Genomic DNA, 22,915 nt, shown 5'->3' with positions numbered 1-22,915 from the left:
CAACATCAGTAATATTAATTAAAGTCATACAAAAATAATCATTCAATAAACGAGCATAAATATAAAATTAAGTTTACATTACTTGTTATTGTAAGGCAAACTATCATGACATTACAAGTTACACAAGTTGCCTTTTTTTCTTACAAAAGCACCTCTTCGACATACACGCCTTCTTATACAAATAGCAAACAAATCCTTGGCCTGTTCCTAAGGCTGCTTTCCTGGCAGCAGTTCTTAAAGATACATTTGTCTCTGGCACTTCTTCTAGTGGCAAGAAGTTTTCTTTGGACATGTCAAATTCTGACCTGAACAAGTACATTTAAGTTTTCAAATAGGTTCATACTTATTTTAAAATGATTCTTTAATTAATAATAATTATGGTAAATTGTGCCCAAAAAAAGGAAAAATATTTTTCATAATAATTAGACCTCAAAATATTAACGAATTAACAGCATAGTTAGCAACATTAAATAGTGGCACAATTGAACAATACATACTTGCAATCAATGTTCCCTCTAAGCTGTGTGGCCACGCACGAGAATTTGTGCGCCGNATATTTTCTTTATAATTTTTTTAGTATCAGCTATATTAAAGCTATAGATGTTTTACAGATTTAAATTAATGTAGTTTAATATTTAAAAAATGAATTATTAATGCAATTTTGTAATGCTACAAATGTATTGGAAATACAATTACATTACTTAAAAAATAATACCCAAGTAAAAAAAAAATCTTACTCTGCTTTCTTCAATGGTATCATGTAGTCCTGGTGGTTCATCCAAACAAAAAAATAATCGAACAGGCTTACTGAAAATTAAAAAGGATGTCTTATTACTATTATATTAAATCAAGAAATTTAAGAAATACACGAGAAAGGATTACTGTTTTATAATTTTTTGTTATTTTGCATTCAAATTTTATATGAATTATTCATTAAATGATATGATGGCTTTTGTAAAATAGCCATTTTATCTGTTAGATAACTACTTAAAACACAAATCTAGCAACTTAGTTTTTTTAACTTTAAAGTTTTTTTGTGCTTTAGTTTCCAAGCTTCACTTCATTTTAGAAATAAAAATTAGTTTTTAGTTCCTTTATAAGTTCAATGATCGTATTTTTTATATTAGTTCCATAGAAAATTTCTGTAGGCAAAAAATAAGTTAGAATATGCAATATGAAAGTTTTTACAAAAACAACAAAAGAACATAACTTGATAGTATTATGTTGTCTTCAGATTTTAACAGATATTTAGCAAAATTCTCAGATGATAATTATTTAAAATATTAGGAGGGAAGATAAATTATTTTCTGATATATCTTATAAATTTAAAATCCTTTTAATTTGTATCATATTTGTAGACTAAATAGTTAACTTGAAGAAATCTTTGTTTATTCAGGCCATAGAATCAATGTTTTAAAATATAATTTGAACTTAATTCTTTATCAAATCTTATAATTCTAATCATTATTTAGAAACTGTTTATCTGTCATGTTGTTACCTAAGTGGTTCTAGTAAAATTCTAAATTATAAAACAGTTTACTTCTTTTTCAATCTTTCTCTAAAACAAAACTGTATTTATCTAGGAAATGTTTTTTAGAATTTTTATTGAACTATTATTTCCATAAATTTAGTTCAAAGTTTTGAATCAGTATTTTTTAAAATCAGTATATGTAAATATTAACAAAATCAAATCTCTCCCTTTTCATAATGCCAATTAAAAATTTCTTCAAATACAAAATTTTTGAAATTTTAAACTTACAACAACTTTGGTATGTTGAATATATATGACAAGTAATTGTTTTGAATAAAATATACTATTTATTGTAGAGTAATATTGGAATTAAATGGTTTAGCAACCATTAATTTATTAAATAAAGTTTGAAACTGCAATTTTTAGAATTTTGTTGTTCATTCAACACACATTAGCTTCTTACAACATCTTAGACTTTTGTAAATCAACCAGTACTGATTCTCTAATACACTCAAGTTCACATATTTCACTGTTAGTGTCATGAGAGAATGACTGGCCTTTAAAATTAATTGTAAGAATGATGCTAATTTCACTTATATCAGCACAAGATGCTTCATACCACTTGAAAAGACATTTCTCATAATTTGATCCCCATATCAAACTGATTTAAAAGTTCTACAAAAAAAGCTATTTTAGACATGAAAACACATTACATTCACATTATGGTGCTGTCTCTCAGACTGTCCTAAATTTTAAATTTATGAAAATAAACTATGGGTCTAGAAATAGCAAGCACACTACTTAACTGCATAGCACATACTAACTTAAAAGTACACAAAACAGTAAGCTTTAACTTTTTATACTAGTGACAAATCCTACAACAATAAAAATGTCTAGCAGTTTCAGACTGCACAACAGAGGTTATGGGTTAAATATGATAAACTGACATTAATAATAAAATATATTTGTATGCAAGTGGATGCATATTTCAAGTGAAGTACACAGTTAAATAAAAAATATGATCTTTAGATTGCCAATTTTATTAATAAGTGTTCAAATACTGTTTAATATGAAAATACAAATACAGTGAAAACTGCTTAGGCGACCACCTGCATTGGACGGGCACCTGTCAAAACGGGCAAAAATTTCTGGCCCGGAATTTTCAATTTACATAATAAGTTACCTGTATTAAACGACCACCTGTCTAAAAGACCACTTTTTGAAGGAACCGTGGGTGGTCGCCATAGACAGGTTTTACTGTATTTAACTTTATAAATCATGGTAAATCTTAACATATCTGGCTTTTGTTATAAAGTGAATTTACATAATGAGTATTAGAGTTGAGCCATTTTGTACACAGTATTTCAAGCTATACAGTTTTAGTAAATACAAAATCAATTTCTATCAATCTACCTTAATACTGATGAGTATTTAATGTTGCAAAATAAAAAAATAGAAAGTTATTTTNAAGCATAATTATTCAGTAAATTTATTGATATTTATTTATATCTTTTTCAAAGATTTATTGATTGTATATTATAATTTCTGTTATTATTTAAAACTGATATAAAAATGTTTATTGTTAACAAAGCTTTTACTTTTTGTCATCATGATTTAATCCATTTACTTGAGTAGTATCTTCAATGTCATTATTTGGCATTAAACAGGTTTTATGATTCCTATTTAAAAAAAAAAATTGTAAGACAAATTCAAGTTAATAGCATTTAAAAAAATGTAAATAAGCTCACATTTGTGCTAGAGATCTACTAAGATTTTGAAGCTCAGTAGCATATTGATGAATCGAATTTGGAATCTTTGCTTCTCTCAAACAATGAGATGGACTATTTTCTGAGCATTTTGGTGACTTAGGATTTCGTGATTGAGCATAAGCTGTTAAAGCACATTCTAATCTGAAAAGTATGTAACATTAAAATGAATCTTTAAAACATTATCAATCATTGATGAAATAAGAATTAGTTATCAGGTAATGAAATGAAAATAGGTTTGCATTTCTAATAGAATAAAAATCATTAAAAATTGAAAGTGTTTTAAATATTTTAGCAGATGTTTAGGAAAGATTTCAGTAATATACTGAATAAATCAATTATTATTATTAAATTAACGTTCTAGAGCAGTGTTTCTTAACCAGGGGTTTGTTGCCTTAAGATGGAAAGATAAAAATCAACTTAATTTTATGTTATTGTGTGAAATTGTTAATTATTCTGTTAAGAAGTAAATTTATTACTATTTATAATTTTATGTAATGCATTTATTCCAATTTGATGTCCATGACATTTATCTGACTAGAAAGGAGACCATGGAACAAAAAGATTAAGAACCTATGGTCTACAAGTTATTTGAAAAAAATTTAATATATGTGTAAATAAAACTAATTTTGCAATTTCATTTTTAGATATTAATACATCTATCAATAAAAAGAAATTTATTTTTACCTTAGGGAATTGAGCAAAGCATCTTGTTGTGATTTTAACATTCCTACTTCTTCACGAAGTTGTTCAATTTCAGAATCTTTATCTTTTAGCTGTTGCTGTAAACGAAACACTTCCTCCTCTAAATTTTCACATTGAGCCTGAAAAATTTAATATTAAAAATTGGATGTATATAAAATTGTGTATTTAAAAAAGGTTTTCTATTTTTCTATGCAGAAGTAATCAGAAATTTATTGATATACCAGTGTATGGTTACTATATTAGTTATTAAAAACATTGTTTAAAATCTTAATATATAATGTAAATTTATTTACTTTATAATTTTGATTTAAATACTCTTTGGCAAAATAGCAGATATTATTTTAGGTTGGTTGGAGTTGAAGTTTGTGGCACAAGGGCCTAGGCATGCCAAAGAGTGCCAGGTTTTTAATATGTATGTATGTATGTATGTATGTATGTATGTTCTAGAGTTCTATATATAGGTTTATTGCATTCAGATATGCCATTGTAGGTTGAATTTGTCTATTATCATCTAGTATATTCCATAGAGCTTGGTCATATAAAGATATATGTTGTCAATGGTATCACACCCTGGCTGTTTTATACCGAGGGTACATCATTAATATATGTCAGAGAGTAAGTGGGGGTTTGACATGTTGAGCATATCGATAACTATCTATTATCAAAGGATACCCAATGTGTTAATCTTGTGTCCAGTTTTCAGACAGACAAGTACAATTTCTTCTTTCTGGTTTTCCTGGTGGCTGGTTGTCCATTTTATTAACTCTGGTTTAATGGGGTGTAATTTATTGTTGAGTTGTTTGTTCCAGTCCTCTTGCCATTTGTTGTATGTGTACTTGTTGATACAGCTGGATAAGTCTTTATAGTATGGTCTGAAAGTTCATGCTTGGTTTCTGTTGTCTTGTTTTGTGAGTTTGTCTGCATTTTCATTTCCTTGAAGTCTTCCTTGGAGTCCAGGCAGCCAGTAGAAGGCTATTGTATTTCCTGCATGTTTTACATTGGAGTAGGTATTGTATGCTGGTTGAGTGTTGGATGGTCTGTTATCCTACAGCTGTTAATTGCCTGTAGTGCACTGAGTGAATCTATATATATTCTAGTCTGTCTATGGTTGTGTTTTTGTACTGTACATGTTGGAGAGCCATAAAAATTGCTAACAGCTCTGCTGTATATATAAACTGTTGTTTCTGCAGACAGCCCTGCAGCATATATCATTTTAAAAAATTGTCATAAAATTACATATAAAATTTCAGTTTAAAATTCTGTTTTATTGCTTAGCTGCATGATAACAACAGTAAATAAGCAAATAAAAAATTTCAACCCATGTACATTATATATATATTATAAATATAATTACTGTATATATGGGTATAAATTATACTGTTATATATAACAGCAGTATAATTTATTGATATTTTTGCAAGATATGGCTACAAAATGATTTCCAGTTACAACAGATCCTAAACTATTGTTTATCACCACCAATTTTTGATGTCTGTCCCAACAGAAATCCTAATACTTTAGCATATAACACTACTTATGATAACCATTAACTGGATTTATCTTAATTTTTGACTAGAGAAAAAGGTTAATATGTATAGTATAGTAATATTGGTTAATGTAAAAGGTCATTTTCACTCACCTACAAGAATTACTAATACTGCTGTTTCTGAAAGTTTTAACAAAATATAAAAATATTTACTTCATTTCCATATTCAAAATTTCAGGATATGTAGACATTTAAAGTTTTTTGGTTACAAATGTATTTTACAAAACTTGTGTATATTCTTTTACATTACAGGTTTTTGTTTGTAAAATGTACAAACTTAATTTTATATGTACCCGTACATGAAATACACATGTATTTAGATTTTAAAAAGTAATGACGATCAAAGAAGTGACAGTGATATGAAACAGCAGTGCCTACTTCAAGATTTGCTATTGACTATCTCCATTGATTTATTCAAACTGAAAAAAATTCTGGAGACATTAATAGGGTTACCGTAATAGTTGAAGGCAAAATATGGACAGATTTGCATTAAAAGTACTCAGACAGCAGACAAAATAAAAGGAATTTATTCATATTTTTCAATCTAGTAAAATATAGGCATATAATATAATTTCAATTTACACTTTCTTTTGGGGTACAGAATGCAATTTTAAAAATAAGAAAACTGTTTTACCACTTAGACAATAAATGCTAAAGAATTTTAAAAAATCCTTGTAAATGTGCACATGTTCTCTAAGCAAGAGTTGTTACATTTGCTTATACAATATTGGTACGTAGCCAACAAATACAATAATAATTATCAAAAATTTAACACTTTTTGTCAGATTTAAATCTAACTGATTATGATTTAACTATTAACTGCACAATCAGTTGAAAAGTATGGACTTTCTTTATTTTTTCTAATTACACTACAGACATGACCTTTAAAATACACATATTGTAACTCTAACTTTAACTTGTATTGATATAAATTAGATGAATACATTGACAACCTGCTTTAGAAAAAACCGTCAGTTTTTTTACGATAGATTTTTTAAAAATATAAAGACTTTCATATATAAAAGTTATCTTATTTGATGATTAATTTGACATTTTCGTTTATGATTCTAAGAATAAAAAGAACAATTCATCTCATAATGAAGTAGATATGGTAATATTTTGCTATGCATTTCTCTCTCAGTAAAAACTTCCTAAGTTAACGTCAACACTTGCAGGTGGTCCCACAGGAATTTGACGCCAAGGATAATTTACTATTTTAATTTCGTATTAGATTAACGATAGCGTTCGTAAATGAGTGATAAAACACACGAAAGTCTGTTCTAAAATATGTTCTACGTGTTCTAATTAATCCACGTGATTTACTCATTTTCATTTTAATATAACGTAACTAGTCCAAGAGCGCCGTCAAATTATATTCCATCGACGCCAATGTAGCGCCATCTAGTAGAAGGTTTCACAACTACTACTAAAATCGTCATTTTTTTACAATACGCAAGAAAAATTGTAAAGTAAATCACTCGTTCTTAGTAAATCGACGGACTTATTAGATTTAATTTAGAACGTATTGAAAACATCGAATGAAATTGCACTCATTCCGTTTTAATAAAGATTTATTACAGTAACACCTTAGATAACGATTCGGTTTAGAAATAGCACATATAAGCGGCGAACGGAGAAGGTTGATAATGTAGATCTTCTTAGACTTGCGGCCGAAGCAACAGACGGGTCCTCTGTGACCTTGAATAGCTTTGGGGAAAGTCCCCGGACCCAAGGTAGAAAGTACCGGGATGTAAAGTCTCTACCCTACTCGCTGTCGTGCCCTATGCTGTGAAGGGCAAACCGAGCTGGCGCGATTTGAGTGGGGAATCTGGTCTCATTCAAACAGGAATGCAAGTGGCAATTTGCTACCAGAATGGGGCTTACTCAAGAAGATCTCTCCCCCCTTTTTTTTTTAATCAAGATTTTTTTATTATTAATGTGGTGATTTTAAATCGTTTTTGAATTATATATTGAGACTTATGACTCCTTAACATAATTTCCAGTCTAAATGACACTCCTCGTACTTACAGGAGAAATTAAATGAATATAAATGCAATTTTTTTTTCAATAGGAAGTTGCAGAATATGATGCAAGAGCATTGTTGTTAATTAGGAGAGGTCTCTTTAATTACTCCTTTTTGTCCTGCACTACCACTTAGGACGCAGGATAAACTATTGTGAATTGAGCAGTTGATGAGAGAAATAAGACGGTCAAATTAGACCCTTGGATATAGGTTCTTGATGATGTTTTCTTTTTTTTTTTTTAGTATTTTTATTATTTCTACAGACTAGAAAAACTGGAATTTTAAGATATAAATATCAAGTTGTGTCCTATTTTGGAATACGGCCAAAAACCGAATGTTGGATCGCTGGATTTATTCGGTGATCTAAGTATCTAATGTTCCAAATCATTTGTTGGAAATTGTTTATTTTAAAACAGTTTCCCACCAATGATTTGGTGTAGAAAGCATTTGCCTTGTTTTTCCATGGGCTTTCTTCTTTAAGTAATTTTTTTAANTAGTTTCAACTAGTTAAAACATGTCCTAACTAAAAACTGGTTTTGACTGCAACATATATATATTTAGTTGCTATATATAGTTGCTTTCAGACTTTAACCATTAAGACTGTATTTAGTAAGAACAAACCATATACACACACATTTGAACTTTTTTTTTTTAACATATAACATAAGATTGAAGAGGATCTTTCTCTGGAATCACCTGCTGTTTTTGTCTTAAGCCTCATGGAGTCAATGGAACTTGTCATTGTCTTCGATGTCTTTACACAAAGATCAATGGATATTTCACAATAACCCTCTGCACATTGGATATGCAAAGTTCTCTGAAAAGTTCTTAATTTTGGAAGATGAATCTTACTTTATCCTCTCCCACTTGGTGCAACAAGATGGTGAATTTTATACCAATGATAATCTCCTCTACACCTGCCAATGTAAAGTTTTCCAAGGGAAATTTGAGGGCAATGTTTTGGTTTTGATTGCAGTCAGAATGAAAGGATTGAGTCAAGCCATAATCAGAAAATCAAGTTTTGCTATCATCCCCAACAATATTTGTGAATGTATATGATATCACCTGATTTCTTACATTCTTCTTGAGAATAGTTCTTTTGAATGTCTTCTGTCCAAATTGGGCAAGTTCCCACTATTTCAAGGGTGGGCAACAGTTTTTGCCCCCAGGGCCAAATTGGAAAGAAAACTTTTTTCACTGGCCGAACCAGAGGCTACCCTAGGAAGATTTTGAGGTGGTGCAAGATCTCATTGTGGTGTCACCCCATAGAGACTAAATTGTACATAGAGATTACAGATACATTTTTCACATTATCATGCTTTATCAACATTCTATGCCGTACTTAAGAGATTTGTAATGCAGTGTTAACTCTAAACACACAGTGAGTTGTTGAACTTTTTTTTTATTTAGGTGTCAGAATTTTTTGCTGAGCTATTCGGACTTGAGTAGCTAATCGCGGGCCACATAAATTCATTAGACAGGCCATATGTTGGCCATGCCTGCACTATATCAAAACAATATTGGATTTCTGCAATAAGAAAACATCACCTTCATCAAAAGATAGATCTGTAAACATGCCAGAAACTAGGCCAATCAAGGATTTTGGGCAATTCTCAAGGCAGCAAGACAAAGAGTTGGAAGGCAAAAAACATGAAATCAGCTGATCAATTACATAGTGTGATGAAAACAATGAAAATGGGGTCATATATAATGCTGTTTGTCTTGTACACTGTACTATTTTGTTACTAACTACTGAGTATTCTAAAACAAGTCAATTAACATGGATAATTACAGTATTTAAATTCCTGGAGTAATAAATCACATCACAAAATAACTTGTTCTCTCTCTGTATTACTGGAATGTGATTAAAATGTTTGTCAGCAAAGACAGACTAGTTTTTGGAACTCAAATTGGCTTGTTCATTATAGTGCAAACAATACCTTGTACAAATTCTTGGGAACAATGAAAACCTTTTGCACTAGAATAGTTCTCAATTCTTGCATTCAAATACTCCCAATATTTAGTTGGAATCACTTTGGATTAACAAAACTTGATTATCAGGCTTAGGTAGTTTAATTTTTTTTTACAATAAAATCACTTTAACTATACCAGATAAATATCATTGTTGTTAAGATAAAAAAAATGAAAACCTGTAAACAAAAAGAAAAATTTAGTTCTATGTAATTCTTTAGTTTCTATGTAATTTAGTTCTATGTAATTTAGTTCTGTAATATATTAAAAATAATAAAGTAAATATTATATTTGAACATTTTTGCAAGATTTATTTCAATCTTTCTTCACATTCTTTAAAAAATCAGTATGAAATGCAGTTGGTTAGATAAATTAGAGTGGGTAATTTGTCATTCAAATTTTTATTAATTTTTGATATTTAAAAATTATCAGTATATGCATGTAAGCATTCTAATTACTTTTTAATACTAAGGATGATTTGCATTTATTTACAACAATTATTTCAAACTATTAACATTTTATCAATTTAATATGAAGTAATTTATTACTCTATTTGACTAACTGTAAAATTCTGATTCACCACGACAACATGATGTGAGAAGCAGAATAAAGACATTGTCTTTATTATATTAAAANTTTTTAAATTAACACTAAAATTCAAAATATTTAATTTAACAATACTATACTTTTTTTTAATTACTATACACTGTTATGGTAATCTTTGAAATTTCTTAAAATACTTCATTCCATATATTCTTAAATTATTTTTAACATAAATTTTATCACTACATACCTGTTTCTCACATCTTTATGTGTCAGTATATTTTTAACAAAATTTTGCAATCCATGTAATCGATCTTCAAGAAAACGAGGACTAAAATTATCTCCTAGCCATTTTTTAGGTGGAAGAGCAAAATGGATAGAAGGGAATAACTCTTTCAACTAAATAAAAATAAAAAAAATTTAGAATAATTTTTCACACTGATAATCTAGAGAATTTAAATCAAGAAAAAATTTAAAATTACCTTTCTATGAAGACGAACAAAATCGGTATATCTTCGAAATACAAACCAGCTATTTCCTGTTGTTCTATGTTCTACTTGAATTTTGAAAACCTAAATAAATATAGTAGTTTATTTCCAGTTTTCAGTATTTCAGTTAATATTTTTTTAATGTTTACAGTTAAAAATGTTGAATACATTTCAGCAAAATGAAATAAGTAAAATTAAAATAGTTTGTTACAAATTAAATACAAAATTAATAAAACAGTTGGTGCAATTTGTCAGGAAATTTCTTGATAAAGTATTTTCTTATAATTAAAAAATATACTATACTACCAGTAAGGGCACTGTTATTTCTTCCATATTTCATATAATAATTTTGAAATTTGTATTCTTATTTGTTTTGATAGCAAGTAAAATGTTACATTCCTGATTCAATCATAATCTAAGAATCAATTTAGACTTATAATTTTCTATTACATTTACTATGTATATTATATTTATTATTATAAGTCTATGAAGAATAATTAAAAAAATAAATATGCTTTGATTAAAAAGATAAAACTGTTTTAATTGATTTAAATTACTTTATAGAAAAACAGCTGGAAACAATTATGATGTATTCATAGTTAGATCAGATGACGACTAGCATGAGGTCATTTCATAAGAATGCATATCTCATCTCTTACCCAATTTACTCAAGTTTGTACTATTGCACTTATTCAAGTTTAACATTGCACTATGAGTTTGTATTGCAATTGTCTGTTGAGTCTTAATACCTTATCAAGAGAAGTATCTAAATACTTAATACAGCATCCCAGAAATGATTTTGATTTTCATTCACTACTTGGATTTGTATAAAGAAAAGCTTTATTATTTCAAGATTTTCCTGAATATTTAAACATTTTGAAAAACTGTCCTGGTTTTGAGTATTTTACACCAACTTCATTTTCCCCATAAACCCTGATATTTTCATTGAGTAAAATTTTATAATGCAGCAACTTTTTGGAGCATACATATCACAGTATAGGTGAAATGACTGCATGAAATCATTTACACTTGAAAATTTTTATGTATAATAGAATATACTCTTTCTGTAAAAAAAACCATGCATTTATTACATGTTGCAATAAATGTATTAGTAATTTATTGATTATTAGCAGGAATGGAAGGCAAGATGGCTGAGGTGATTAAGGCATCAGCCTACAGTGCTGGGGAACCAGGAATCAAATCTGAGCAAACAATTCCAGGAATATTTTGAGAGGTAATAAGAGGGATCCTGGATAAGTTGGGCCCCATCCTTCACCACTTGGCTACCTCCTTATGGACCTGGTCAAACCCACAATGGATATGGAAAAAAAAAGCTCTTTCAGGTGTAGAGTTGCTATATGTCCCAATTAGAAAATTTTTTTCCAGAATGTCCCATATTTGGCTGTTTCTATCCAAAAATGTTCTGTTTGTATTAAAAACAGTCAAATAAAAATTGTAGGCATTGGTGTCTGCAGATGTCATACATGCATATGCCACCTGTCCTCACATATATACATCTGAAAGTAATCTGTGGCACATGCTTTGTTTTCTGTTGGTCCTATGTAGTACTGTGCAATGGATTCAAAATTATCAACTCAAATTCATCAAAAGTTAAACAAGTACGATTAAATCTTTCCATCTTTATTTATTATTATTTGTTGAACCAAATACGATAAAAAAAAGTACAAATAAATATTAAATATTTATTACACACAGTATTAAATATTCATTATATTGCTTAAATAAAATAATATGCAATTATTGGTGTAAAAATTCAAGTGAGTGTTTTTACAAGAAACACAACTAATTATTATTTATGCAAAAGTATTTTTAATACAAGCATGTGAGAAAATTAATTTTATTAAAAAAGCTTCAAAACCTAAATGTTTAGAACGTTTTAAAGGTGTGGATATATTTTTTTAGTAATGCATTTAATTACGAAAAAGTAAAAAAAAAAATACTGTAAATTCAGTATTATATTCACAATAATGAATTTTTGGCGCGAAATTCAGATTTGAATCTGAAGTGCAATTTATATGCATGCAGACTTCATGTAATTTTTGCAGTACTGTTTGATTTGGCACAGTTAATGAATATGATAGCATAAATTAAATAATTTATTAATATTATATAATTTGGTACATGTGGGTTTAGTCCCTGCATGTCTCTTTCCATTGTTACACCGCATTGCGTAGAGTAGATTCAGGTTAGACAGAAAATACAATGCTGTTCAAAAATTCAGCATAAATTATTTGAAATGTAATTTTGTAACGTTTCTAGAATAGTATAAATAATTACTTTGACAGTTATTACGTTTCCATCTATTAATTAACACTTCACGAATTAAAATTTAAAGGAATATACTGTAACTTACTTAAGTCGTCGTTTTATTGGCTGTCATTATTTAACAATGATTAGAAATAATCAAATCTTATTTTCCATTAAAAATGATATCGATTCCAATTCAGCAATGTATGTTACACATTAAATAATATACATTTTTTGTACTTTCATCCTGGTTAAATAAAATGCATTTTCCAACTATCCAAATATTTGAATTTCGCGCCAAAATTTTCTTATATAGCCTATACCACTTCGTTATGCCTCATTTTTTTCTTTTAATTTTACGACTCGACGCAAAGAAACGGTGATATTTCGAGAAAAGGACGTACATTTTCGTATGTAATCTCAAAATTCGTGAAATATTTGATATAGTTAATCATTCACTGATACCTACTTCTGCCAATTTTCATCCCATTATCTGACTGAAGCCGATTCACCATGCTAATCCTACTATGGCGTTTAAGAATTTTAAGTTAAATTTAACTCCTAAAATTCAAATTAACACGAATCGCGAGAAATTATATAAACAGTAAATAGTAAAAAAATGTTGCTGCTAAATTTTCCTCGTTAGCTAAGCTTTTCAGGTTAAAAAATAAATTTTGATAAGATATATTTTTGAATAAATTTAATAATCAAACGAATTTTAATTAATTGAACTATTTTGCGCGTAATTAATGAGTACATGTCAAATAAACAGAAATTTTAAAATTCGATTTAATAGATTTCTAGTATGTAGTATTGTACAGTACAAGTACCGTATATACTCGCATATAGGACGAGGTGTGACTTTAAAGATCAAAATAAAGAAAATTAGATTTATTAATACAATTCTAATTTTATTTCATTTCATCGCAAATAAATTATCAAATGCACGTAAATGCACACATTGTCCCGCAAAAATTACTGTCGTCATTTTAAACTTTAAGGAAAAATCTTGTAAAATCGACATTTGTTCACGTAAAGTTGGACAGTCGGGAACCTTTTTTGTCAATTCTTAACAGTCGAATCCACACTTATGAGTTTCTTCGAATTCTGATGTCCAAATAATCATCTGTTTTCACGTGGGAATGAATTAAATCGTATATCGGGCTCCCGTGTAATTTTGGAATTCAATTCAAAAGCTTTGCTTTTGCTATTCATCTTTACTGCTGACAATACACAAGAACGATTCAAACGACCCAGATAAAACACTTTTGTTTTTAAACACCAGAGGGTGAGCATCCGGTAAAAAATGCGAATACACGGTCCACAAAAATTATTGCAAAAACGCAAAATCCTTTGCGCGCGCGTATAGGATGACCTAGATTTTTGAAGCAGTGAAAAATTAATAAAAACCTCGTGTTATATGCGAATAAATACGGTAATAGTAGTCATATCTATCCTACAAAACAGGTAAAAATAAATTTTTGGTTGACTTTAGTGAGTTTTAGCTTTAGAAATTATCAAAAATAATAAATTAAAAACAAAATTTTGATTTTTTTATCATTTATTGTCATTTCAAGTAAAAGGCCATTTCATTTTTCTTGAGTTGACCAATTGTTATCACACACATGAAACAATTGGTCAACTCAAAACTTAAAAGGTCAAGTACATAATTTATTCATTACAAACGTAAAATAAAATGATAAACTGTATTATATTCTAGCGAAACTATCCTTGTATGCAATATCCTCCTTTTCAAGATAATTTCATTAATATTTTGTCATACTAATCATACAAAAACATCTTAATGTCAGTGAATGTTGCCGCAATGTTAGGAAAATAAATTAAGTTTAAACACGAAAATTAAATTTATCTTTGAAATGATAGATTTATAAAAAAACAAAAATAAAAAACTAAATTTTTGATTTCTATCTAACAATTTACGCTGAATTGCGTCTTACTTCACAAGGAAAAACACAATATAATATAAATGATTATAAAGCGTAAGCTGAGATAAATTCAAGGCCAGGATATACAAGGTTATTCCAGTAAAAATGGTTCTTCGAAACTTCAGTGCGCTTTTCTTAGTCCCTATTTCATAGAGAAATTTTTAATGATTAGTATTTATTTGTAATCTTAAATTAATATTGATAGAAATGGTATACTGCAACATGCTTCTAATCTTAAATCCAGAAAGACAAAAGCTAATGACATCATTTAAAATTTTCAACACACAGCTTAAAAGACTATGTTTTTAAAAATTTTGAATAAATAGAGACAGTAAAATCTGTTTGGACTATAATTCTATAAAGCCCTATAATTTGTAAAAACATTTAAGAAGTTTTAGGCTTATCACGAAAATATTAAGAATAAACTGTATAGAAAATTGTTTTGTATTATCTTGTAATAAAATTTCATAATGAAACCTTGGGTTATTAATAACCATCTCTTGTAAAATCTAAATAGTATAATTGCGTGGTGAATGTAATGCAATGAATTATTTGGCACCGTAAAACACATCAAATATATTGAAGAAGGAAAANCTTTTTATTGTAAATTTTGAATTTGATAAATTAAAACAAATTTATAGTAATCAGGAAAATTTCCATAAATTAAACAAAAGTCTGAACTAACTAACAAACAAAAATATTGGGAATTGCAGTAATCCCTCCATTTGCAAATTAATTTTAATGCCATTGAAAGATTTTTAAATTTTGAATAAATCTAATTTATGGAAATGTTAATAAATGATAATTCAACAATTTTTTTTTTTTTTTTTTGTTACCAGTACTCTCTTGTGTACCTGTACTGTACACGTATATTTAAAAATAAACCTTAGTTAAAACTTCTCTATCCCATAATAATAAATACTGTGGTTGAAAATCCTGGTTTTGAAACAACTTTCCATCACTTCATTTACACTGTTTTCCTGAAACCAATTATTCATGTGAATGGAGGGATTACTGCATTTTCAGGGATTACAAAACAGTTTGTAATCCCTAAAAATTATGCATTAAAAAATATTTTCAAGAAAAAATTATTATTAAATCTCTATTATTGAAATAATTTATATATATATATATATATATATATATATATATAAATGTAAAATTATTAATTTAAAAAACTATCATTAATTTTTATTATGCAATTTATGATCATATAATATAATAAAATTAACAATTACTTTAAAATTGAAGAGTTATTTTTTAATAACATTACTTGCATAAATTACAAATAGACAATGCAGTAACTATATTTGCATATTATAATGAATAGCATTGTGTAATTACCACCACTTAATATACAGCCTTTCCCACATAAAAAAAGAGGAAATATATTTAGGTTACTAAATATATTTGATTTCCTTTAGAGGAAATACATAATCAAATTCATTTTTATTTTACATTTCATATTTGAATGTGCTTCAAACATCTTTGCGGAAACATATTCAAAATTTCTAATTGTAAATGTTATTTAAAATTTCTAATTGTAAATGTAATTGTACAATTGAAGATGTTTCCTAAATCTATTTATCAAATATTAAATAACTTTATAAATAACTAGTGAAATTTAATTTTTCTTATTTGTTGATTTTGTGATCTTTAATTTTTAATTTGTTTCAGAATTAAAAAAAACATTTTTTACATTAAGAAAAAATATATATATATTTTTAGTGAGAAGGTTGATAATGTAGATCTTCTTAGACTTGCGGCCGAAGCAACAGACGGGTCCTCTGTGACCTTGAATAGCTTTGGGGAAAGTCCCCGGACCCAAGGTAGAAAGTACCGGGATGTAAAGTCTCTACCCTACTCGCTGTCGTGCCCTATGCTGTGAAGGGCAAACCGAGCTGGCGCGATTTGAGTGGGGAATCTGGTCTCATTCAAACAGGAATGCAAGTGGCAATTTGCTACCAGAATGGGGCTTACTCAAGAAGATCTCTCCCCCTTTTTTTTTAATCAAGATTTTCTTATTATTAATGTGGTGATTTTAAATCGTTTTTGAATTATATATTGAGACTTATGACTCCTTAACATAATTTCCAGTCTAAATGACACTCCTCGTACTTACAGGAGAAATTAAATGAATATAAATGCAATTTTTTTTTCAATAGGAAGTTGCAGAATATGATGCAAGAGCATTGTTGTTAATTAGGAGAGGTCTCTTTAATTACTCCTTTTTGTCCTGCACTACCACTTAGGACGCAGGATAAACTATTGTGAATTGAGCAGTTGATGAGAGAAATAAGACGGTCAAATTAGACCCTTGGATATAGGTTCTTGATGATGTTTTCTTTTTTTTTTTTTAGTATTTTTATTATTTCTACAGACTAGAAAAACTGGAATTTTAAGATATAAATATCAAGTTGTGTCCTATTTTGGAATACGGCCAAAAACCGAATGTTGGATCGCTGGATTTATTCGGTGATCTAAGTATCTAATGTTCCAAATCATTTGTTGGAAATTGTTTATTTTAAAACAGTTTCCCACCAATGATTTGGTGTAGAAAGCATTTGCCTTGTTTTTCCATGGGCTTTCTTCTTTAAGTAATTTTTTTAACTTTATTTAGTATTAATTAATATCATACATCAATCATCATTTATATATATATTTGTATAGAACTTTTTATTGTAAATTTTGAATTTGATAAATTAAAACAAATTTATAGTAATCAGGAAAATTTCCATAAATTAAACAAAAGTCTGAACTAACTAACAAACAAAAATATTGGGAATTGCAGTAATCCCTCCATTTGCAAATTCATTTTAATGCCATTGAAAGATTTTTAAATTTTGAATAAATCTAATTTATGGAAATGTTAATAAATGATAATTCAACAATTTTTTTTTTTTTGTTACCAGTACTCTCTTGTGTACCTGTACTGTACACGTATATTTAAAAATAAACCTTAGTTAAAACTTCTCTATCCCATAATAATAAATACTGTGGTTGAAAATCCTGGTTTTGAAACAACTTTCCATCACTTCATTTACACTGTTTTCCTGAAACCAATTATTCATGTGAATGGAGGGATTACTGCATTTTCAGGGATTACAAAACAGTTTGTAATCCCTAAAAATTATGCATTAAAAAATATTTTCAAGAAAAAATTATTATTAAATCTCTATTATTGAAATAATCTAAATATATAAAATTGCTTGTCCTGACTGACTNACGACTAGCATGAGGTCATTTCATAAGAATGCATATCTCATCTCTTACCCAATTTACTCAAGTTTGTACTATTGCACTTATTCAAGTTTAACATTGCACTATGAGTTTGTATTGCAATTGTCTGTTGAGTCTTAATACCTTATGAAGAGAAGTATCTAAATACTTAATACAGCATCCCAGAAATGATTTTGATTTTCATTCACTACTTGGATTTGTATAAAGAAAAGCTTTATTATTTCAAGATTTTCCTGAATATTTAAACATTTTGAAAAACTGTCCTGGTTTTGAGTATTTTACACCAACTTCATTTTCCCCATAAACCCTGATATTTTCATTGAGTAAAATTTTATAATGCAGCAACTTTTTGGAGCATACATATCACAGTATAGGTGAAATGACTGCATGAAATCATTTACACTTGAAAATTTTTATGTATAATAGAATATACTCTTTCTGCAAAAAAAACCATGCATTTATTACATGTTGCAATAAATGTATTAGTAATTTATTGATTATTAGCAGGAATGGAAGGCAAGATGGCTGAGGTGATTAAGGCATCAGCCTACAGTGCTGGGGAACCAGGAATCAAATCTGAGCAAACAATTCCAGGAATATTTTGAGAGGTAATAAGAGGGATCCTGGATAAGTTGGGCCCCATCCTTCACCACTTGGCTACCTCCTTATGGACCTGGTCAAACCCACAATGGATATGGAAAAAAAAAGCTCTTTCAGGTGTAGAGTTGCTATATGTCCCAATTAGAAAATTTTTTTCCAGAATGTCCCATATTTGGCTGTTTCTATCCAAAAATGTTCTGTTTGTATTAAAAACAGTCAAATAAAAATTGTAGGCATTGGTGTCTGCAGATGTCATACATGCATATGCCACCTGTCCTCACATATATACATCTGAAAGTAATCTGTGGCACATGCTTTGTTTTCTGTTGGTCCTATGTAGTACTGTGCAATGGATTCAAAATTATCAACTCAAATTCATCAAAAGTTAAACAAGTACGATTAAATCTTTCCATCTTTATTTATTATTATTTGTTGAACCAAATACGATAAAAAAAAGTACAAATAAATATTAAATATTTATTACACACAGTATTAAATATTCATTATATTGCTTAAATAAAATAATATGCAATTATTGGTGTAAAAATTCAAGTGAGTGTTTTTACAAGAAACACAACTAATTATTATTTATGCAAAAGTATTTTTAATACAAGCATGTGAGAAAATTAATTTTATTAAAAAAGCTTCAAAACCTAAATGTTTAGAACGTTTTAAAGGTGTGGATATATTTTTTTAGTAATGCATTTAATTACGAAAAAGTAAAAAAAAAAATACTGTAAATTCAGTATTATATTCACAATAATGAATTTTTGGCGCGAAATTCAGATTTGAATCTGAAGTGCAATTTATATGCATGCAGACTTCATGTAATTTTTGCAGTACTGTTTGATTTGGCACAGTTAATGAATATGATAGCATAAATTAAATAATTTATTAATATTATATAATTTGGTACATGTGGGTTTAGTCCCTGCATGTCTCTTTCCATTGTTACACCGCATTGCGTAGAGTAGATTCAGGTTAGACAGAAAATACAATGCTGTTCAAAAATTCAGCATAAATTATTTGAAATGTAATTTTGTAACGTTTCTAGAATAGTATAAATAATTACTTTGACAGTTATTACGTTTCCATCTATTAATTAACACTTCACGAATTAAAATTTAAAGGAATATACTGTAACTTACTTAAGTCGTCGTTTTATTGGCTGTCATTATTTAACAATGATTAGAAATAATCAAATCTTATTTTCCATTAAAAATGATATCGATTCCAATTCAGCAATGTATGTTACACATTAAATAATATACATTTTTTGTACTTTCATCCTGGTTAAATAAAATGCATTTTCCAACTATCCAAATATTTGAATTTCGCGCCAAAATTTTCTTATATAGCCTATACCACTTCGTTATGCCTCATTTTTTTCTTTTAATTTTACGACTCGACGCAAAGAAACGGTGATATTTCGAGAAAAGGACGTACATTTTCGTATGTAATCTCAAAATTCGTGAAATATTTGATATAGTTAATCATTCACTGATACCTACTTCTGCCAATTTTCATCCCATTATCTGACTGAAGCCGATTCACCATGCTAATCCTACTATGGCGTTTAAGAATTTTAAGTTAAATTTAACTCCTAAAATTCAAATTAACACGAATCGCGAGAAATTATATAAACAGTAAATAGTAAAAAAATGTTGCTGCTAAATTTTCCTCGTTAGCTAAGCTTTTCAGGTTAAAAAATAAATTTTGATAAGATATATTTTTGAATAAATTTAATAATCAAACGAATTTTAATTAATTGAACTATTTTGCGCGTAATTAATGAGTACATGTCAAATAAACAGAAATTTTAAAATTCGATTTAATAGATTTCTAGTATGTAGTATTGTACAGTACAAGTACCGTATATACTCGCATATAGGACGAGGTGTGACTTTAAAGATCAAAATAAAGAAAATTAGATTTATTAATACAATTCTAATTTTATTTCATTTCATCGCAAATAAATTATCAAATGCACGTAAATGCACACATTGTCCCGCAAAAATTACTGTCGTCATTTTAAACTTTAAGGAAAAATCTTGTAAAATCGACATTTGTTCACGTAAAGTTGGACAGTCGGGAACCTTTTTTGTCAATTCTTAACAGTCGAATCCACACTTATGAGTTTCTTCGAATTCTGATGTCCAAATAATCATCTGTTTTCACGTGGGAATGAATTAAATCGTATATCGGGCTCCCGTGTAATTTTGGAATTCAATTCAAAAGCTTTGCTTTTGCTATTCATCTTTACTGCTGACAATACACAAGAACGATTCAAACGACCCAGATAAAACACTTTTGTTTTTAAACACCAGAGGGTGAGCATCCGGTAAAAAATGCGAATACACGGTCCACAAAAATTATTGCAAAAACGCAAAATCCTTTGCGCGCGCGTATAGGATGACCTAGATTTTTGAAGCAGTGAAAAATTAATAAAAACCTCGTGTTATATGCGAATAAATACGGTAATAGTAGTCATATCTATCCTACAAAACAGGTAAAAATAAATTTTTGGTTGACTTTAGTGAGTTTTAGCTTTAGAAATTATCAAAAATAATAAATTAAAAACAAAATTTTGATTTTTTTATCATTTATTGTCATTTCAAGTAAAAGGCCATTTCATTTTTCTTGAGTTGACCAATTGTTATCACACACATGAAACAATTGGTCAACTCAAAACTTAAAAGATGGTCAAGTACATAATTTATTCATTACAAACGTAAAATAAAATGATAAACTGTATTATATTCTAGCGAAACTATCCTTGTATGCAATATCCTCCTTTTCAAGATAATTTCATTAATATTTTGTCATACTAATCATACAAAAACATCTTAATGTCAGTGAATGTTGCCGCAATGTTAGGAAAATAAATTAAGTTTAAACACGAAAATTAAATTTATCTTTGAAATGATAGATTTATAAAAAAACAAAAATAAAAAACTAAATTTTTGATTTCTATCTAACAATTTACGCTGAATTGCGTCTTACTTCACAAGGAAAAACACAATATAATATAAATGATTATAAAGCGTAAGCTGAGATAAATTCAAGGCCAGGATATACAAGGTTATTCCAGTAAAAATGGTTCTTCGAAACTTCAGTGCGCTTTTCTTAGTCCCTATTTCATAGAGAAATTTTTAATGATTAGTATTTATTTGTAATCTTAAATTAATATTGATAGAAATGGTATACTGCAACATGCTTCTAATCTTAAATCCAGAAAGACAAAAGCTAATGACATCATTTAAAATTTTCAACACACAGCTTAAAAGACTATGTTTTTAAAAATTTTGAATAAATAGAGACAGTAAAATCTGTTTGGACTATAATTCTATAAAGCCCTATAATTTGTAAAAACATTTAAGAAGTTTTAGGCTTATCACGAAAATATTAAGAATAAACTGTATAGAAAATTGTTTTGTATTATCTTGTAATAAAATTTCATAATGAAACCTTGGGTTATTAATAACCATCTCTTGTAAAATCTAAATAGTATAATTGCGTGGTGAATGTAATGCAATGAATTATTTGGCACCGTAAAACACATCAAATATATTGAAGAAGGAAAAAAAATGAATATCATAAAATAATTCTTTATAATAATAGATAATTCTTTAATAAATTATTTATAATAAATTTATTTAAATTTAGTGATGCAAAATTCCTGAAAATTACAAAAAAAATTGTAATTTATCACAAGTTATGTTTTCCTTGTAAATACATCATGTCATTTGGCACGACTTTTAATGCTGCCTAAAAACAAAATTTTGGAATTCACTCATTTAGTTTGCATTAAAAACGATATTATTATTGTATAGTAAAAAAAAATCAAATCTCATATATAATTATTATTATTCTTGACAAATTTTTGGAAGTTTGAATGTTTTTTAATTTTAAAAAAATATTTTTTAATTTTAAAAAAATATAACTTATTTAAATTTTAAAAAATTTAATATGAAAAATGAACTGTTTGTTTTAAGAGATTTTTCCCAGAATCTTGTTTTCTTCTTTAATTAAAAATGTTTCAAATTCCAAAAGTTCGGTTAGAAAAGAAGAAAGTCTTCTGTAGAAGCCTGATGCTGGCCCCTGAATGTTTCCGGAAACTTTTGCATTTTCGTTTACTTACAACACTGATGGAAACGTATAAAGGTCAATTTGGTCGTCACTTAAAAAAAAACAATCTTTTATAATTACAAATTTCACTTAGTGTTATTTATGTAAGGAGTATAAAAGTATATAAAATGTAAAAAAAAAAGAGTTAATTTAAGATATTAGCAACAATTATATAACTTCATAATTGATACGTTTCCATTTTCTTCCTTCTTTTCTTTTT

At 28.0% G+C, this 22,915-nt stretch overlaps 1 protein-coding gene across 1 annotated transcript in view; it reads right to left on the bottom strand.

Moving 5' to 3' along the window:
• Nucleotides 1-2,950: 2,950 nt before the first annotated feature.
• Nucleotides 2,951-22,915, bottom strand: part of LOC111633683 (sorting nexin-16-like) — a 36,557-nt gene continuing 16,592 nt past the window's right edge. The window contains exons 4-8 of the mRNA XM_023378295.1: nt 10,508-10,597; nt 10,276-10,424; nt 3,925-4,065; nt 3,220-3,381; nt 2,951-3,150 (exon numbers count right to left, since the gene is read on the bottom strand). Of these exons, the coding sequence (XP_023234063.1) occupies nt 3,066-3,150; nt 3,220-3,381; nt 3,925-4,065; nt 10,276-10,424; nt 10,508-10,597 (627 nt within the window). The 3' untranslated portion in view covers nt 2,951-3,065. The remainder of the gene's footprint in view (nt 3,151-3,219; nt 3,382-3,924; nt 4,066-10,275; nt 10,425-10,507; nt 10,598-22,915) is intronic.

The sequence above is a fragment of the Centruroides sculpturatus genome, unplaced genomic scaffold (assembly GCF_000671375.1).
Source record: "Centruroides sculpturatus isolate CEXI.00-Female unplaced genomic scaffold, Cexi_2.0 scaffold871, whole genome shotgun sequence".
Classification (NCBI taxonomy): Eukaryota; Metazoa; Arthropoda; class Arachnida; order Scorpiones; family Buthidae; genus Centruroides; species Centruroides sculpturatus.
Note: the sequence above shows the minus strand (reverse complement) of the source record. Positions and strands in the feature narration are given on the sequence as shown.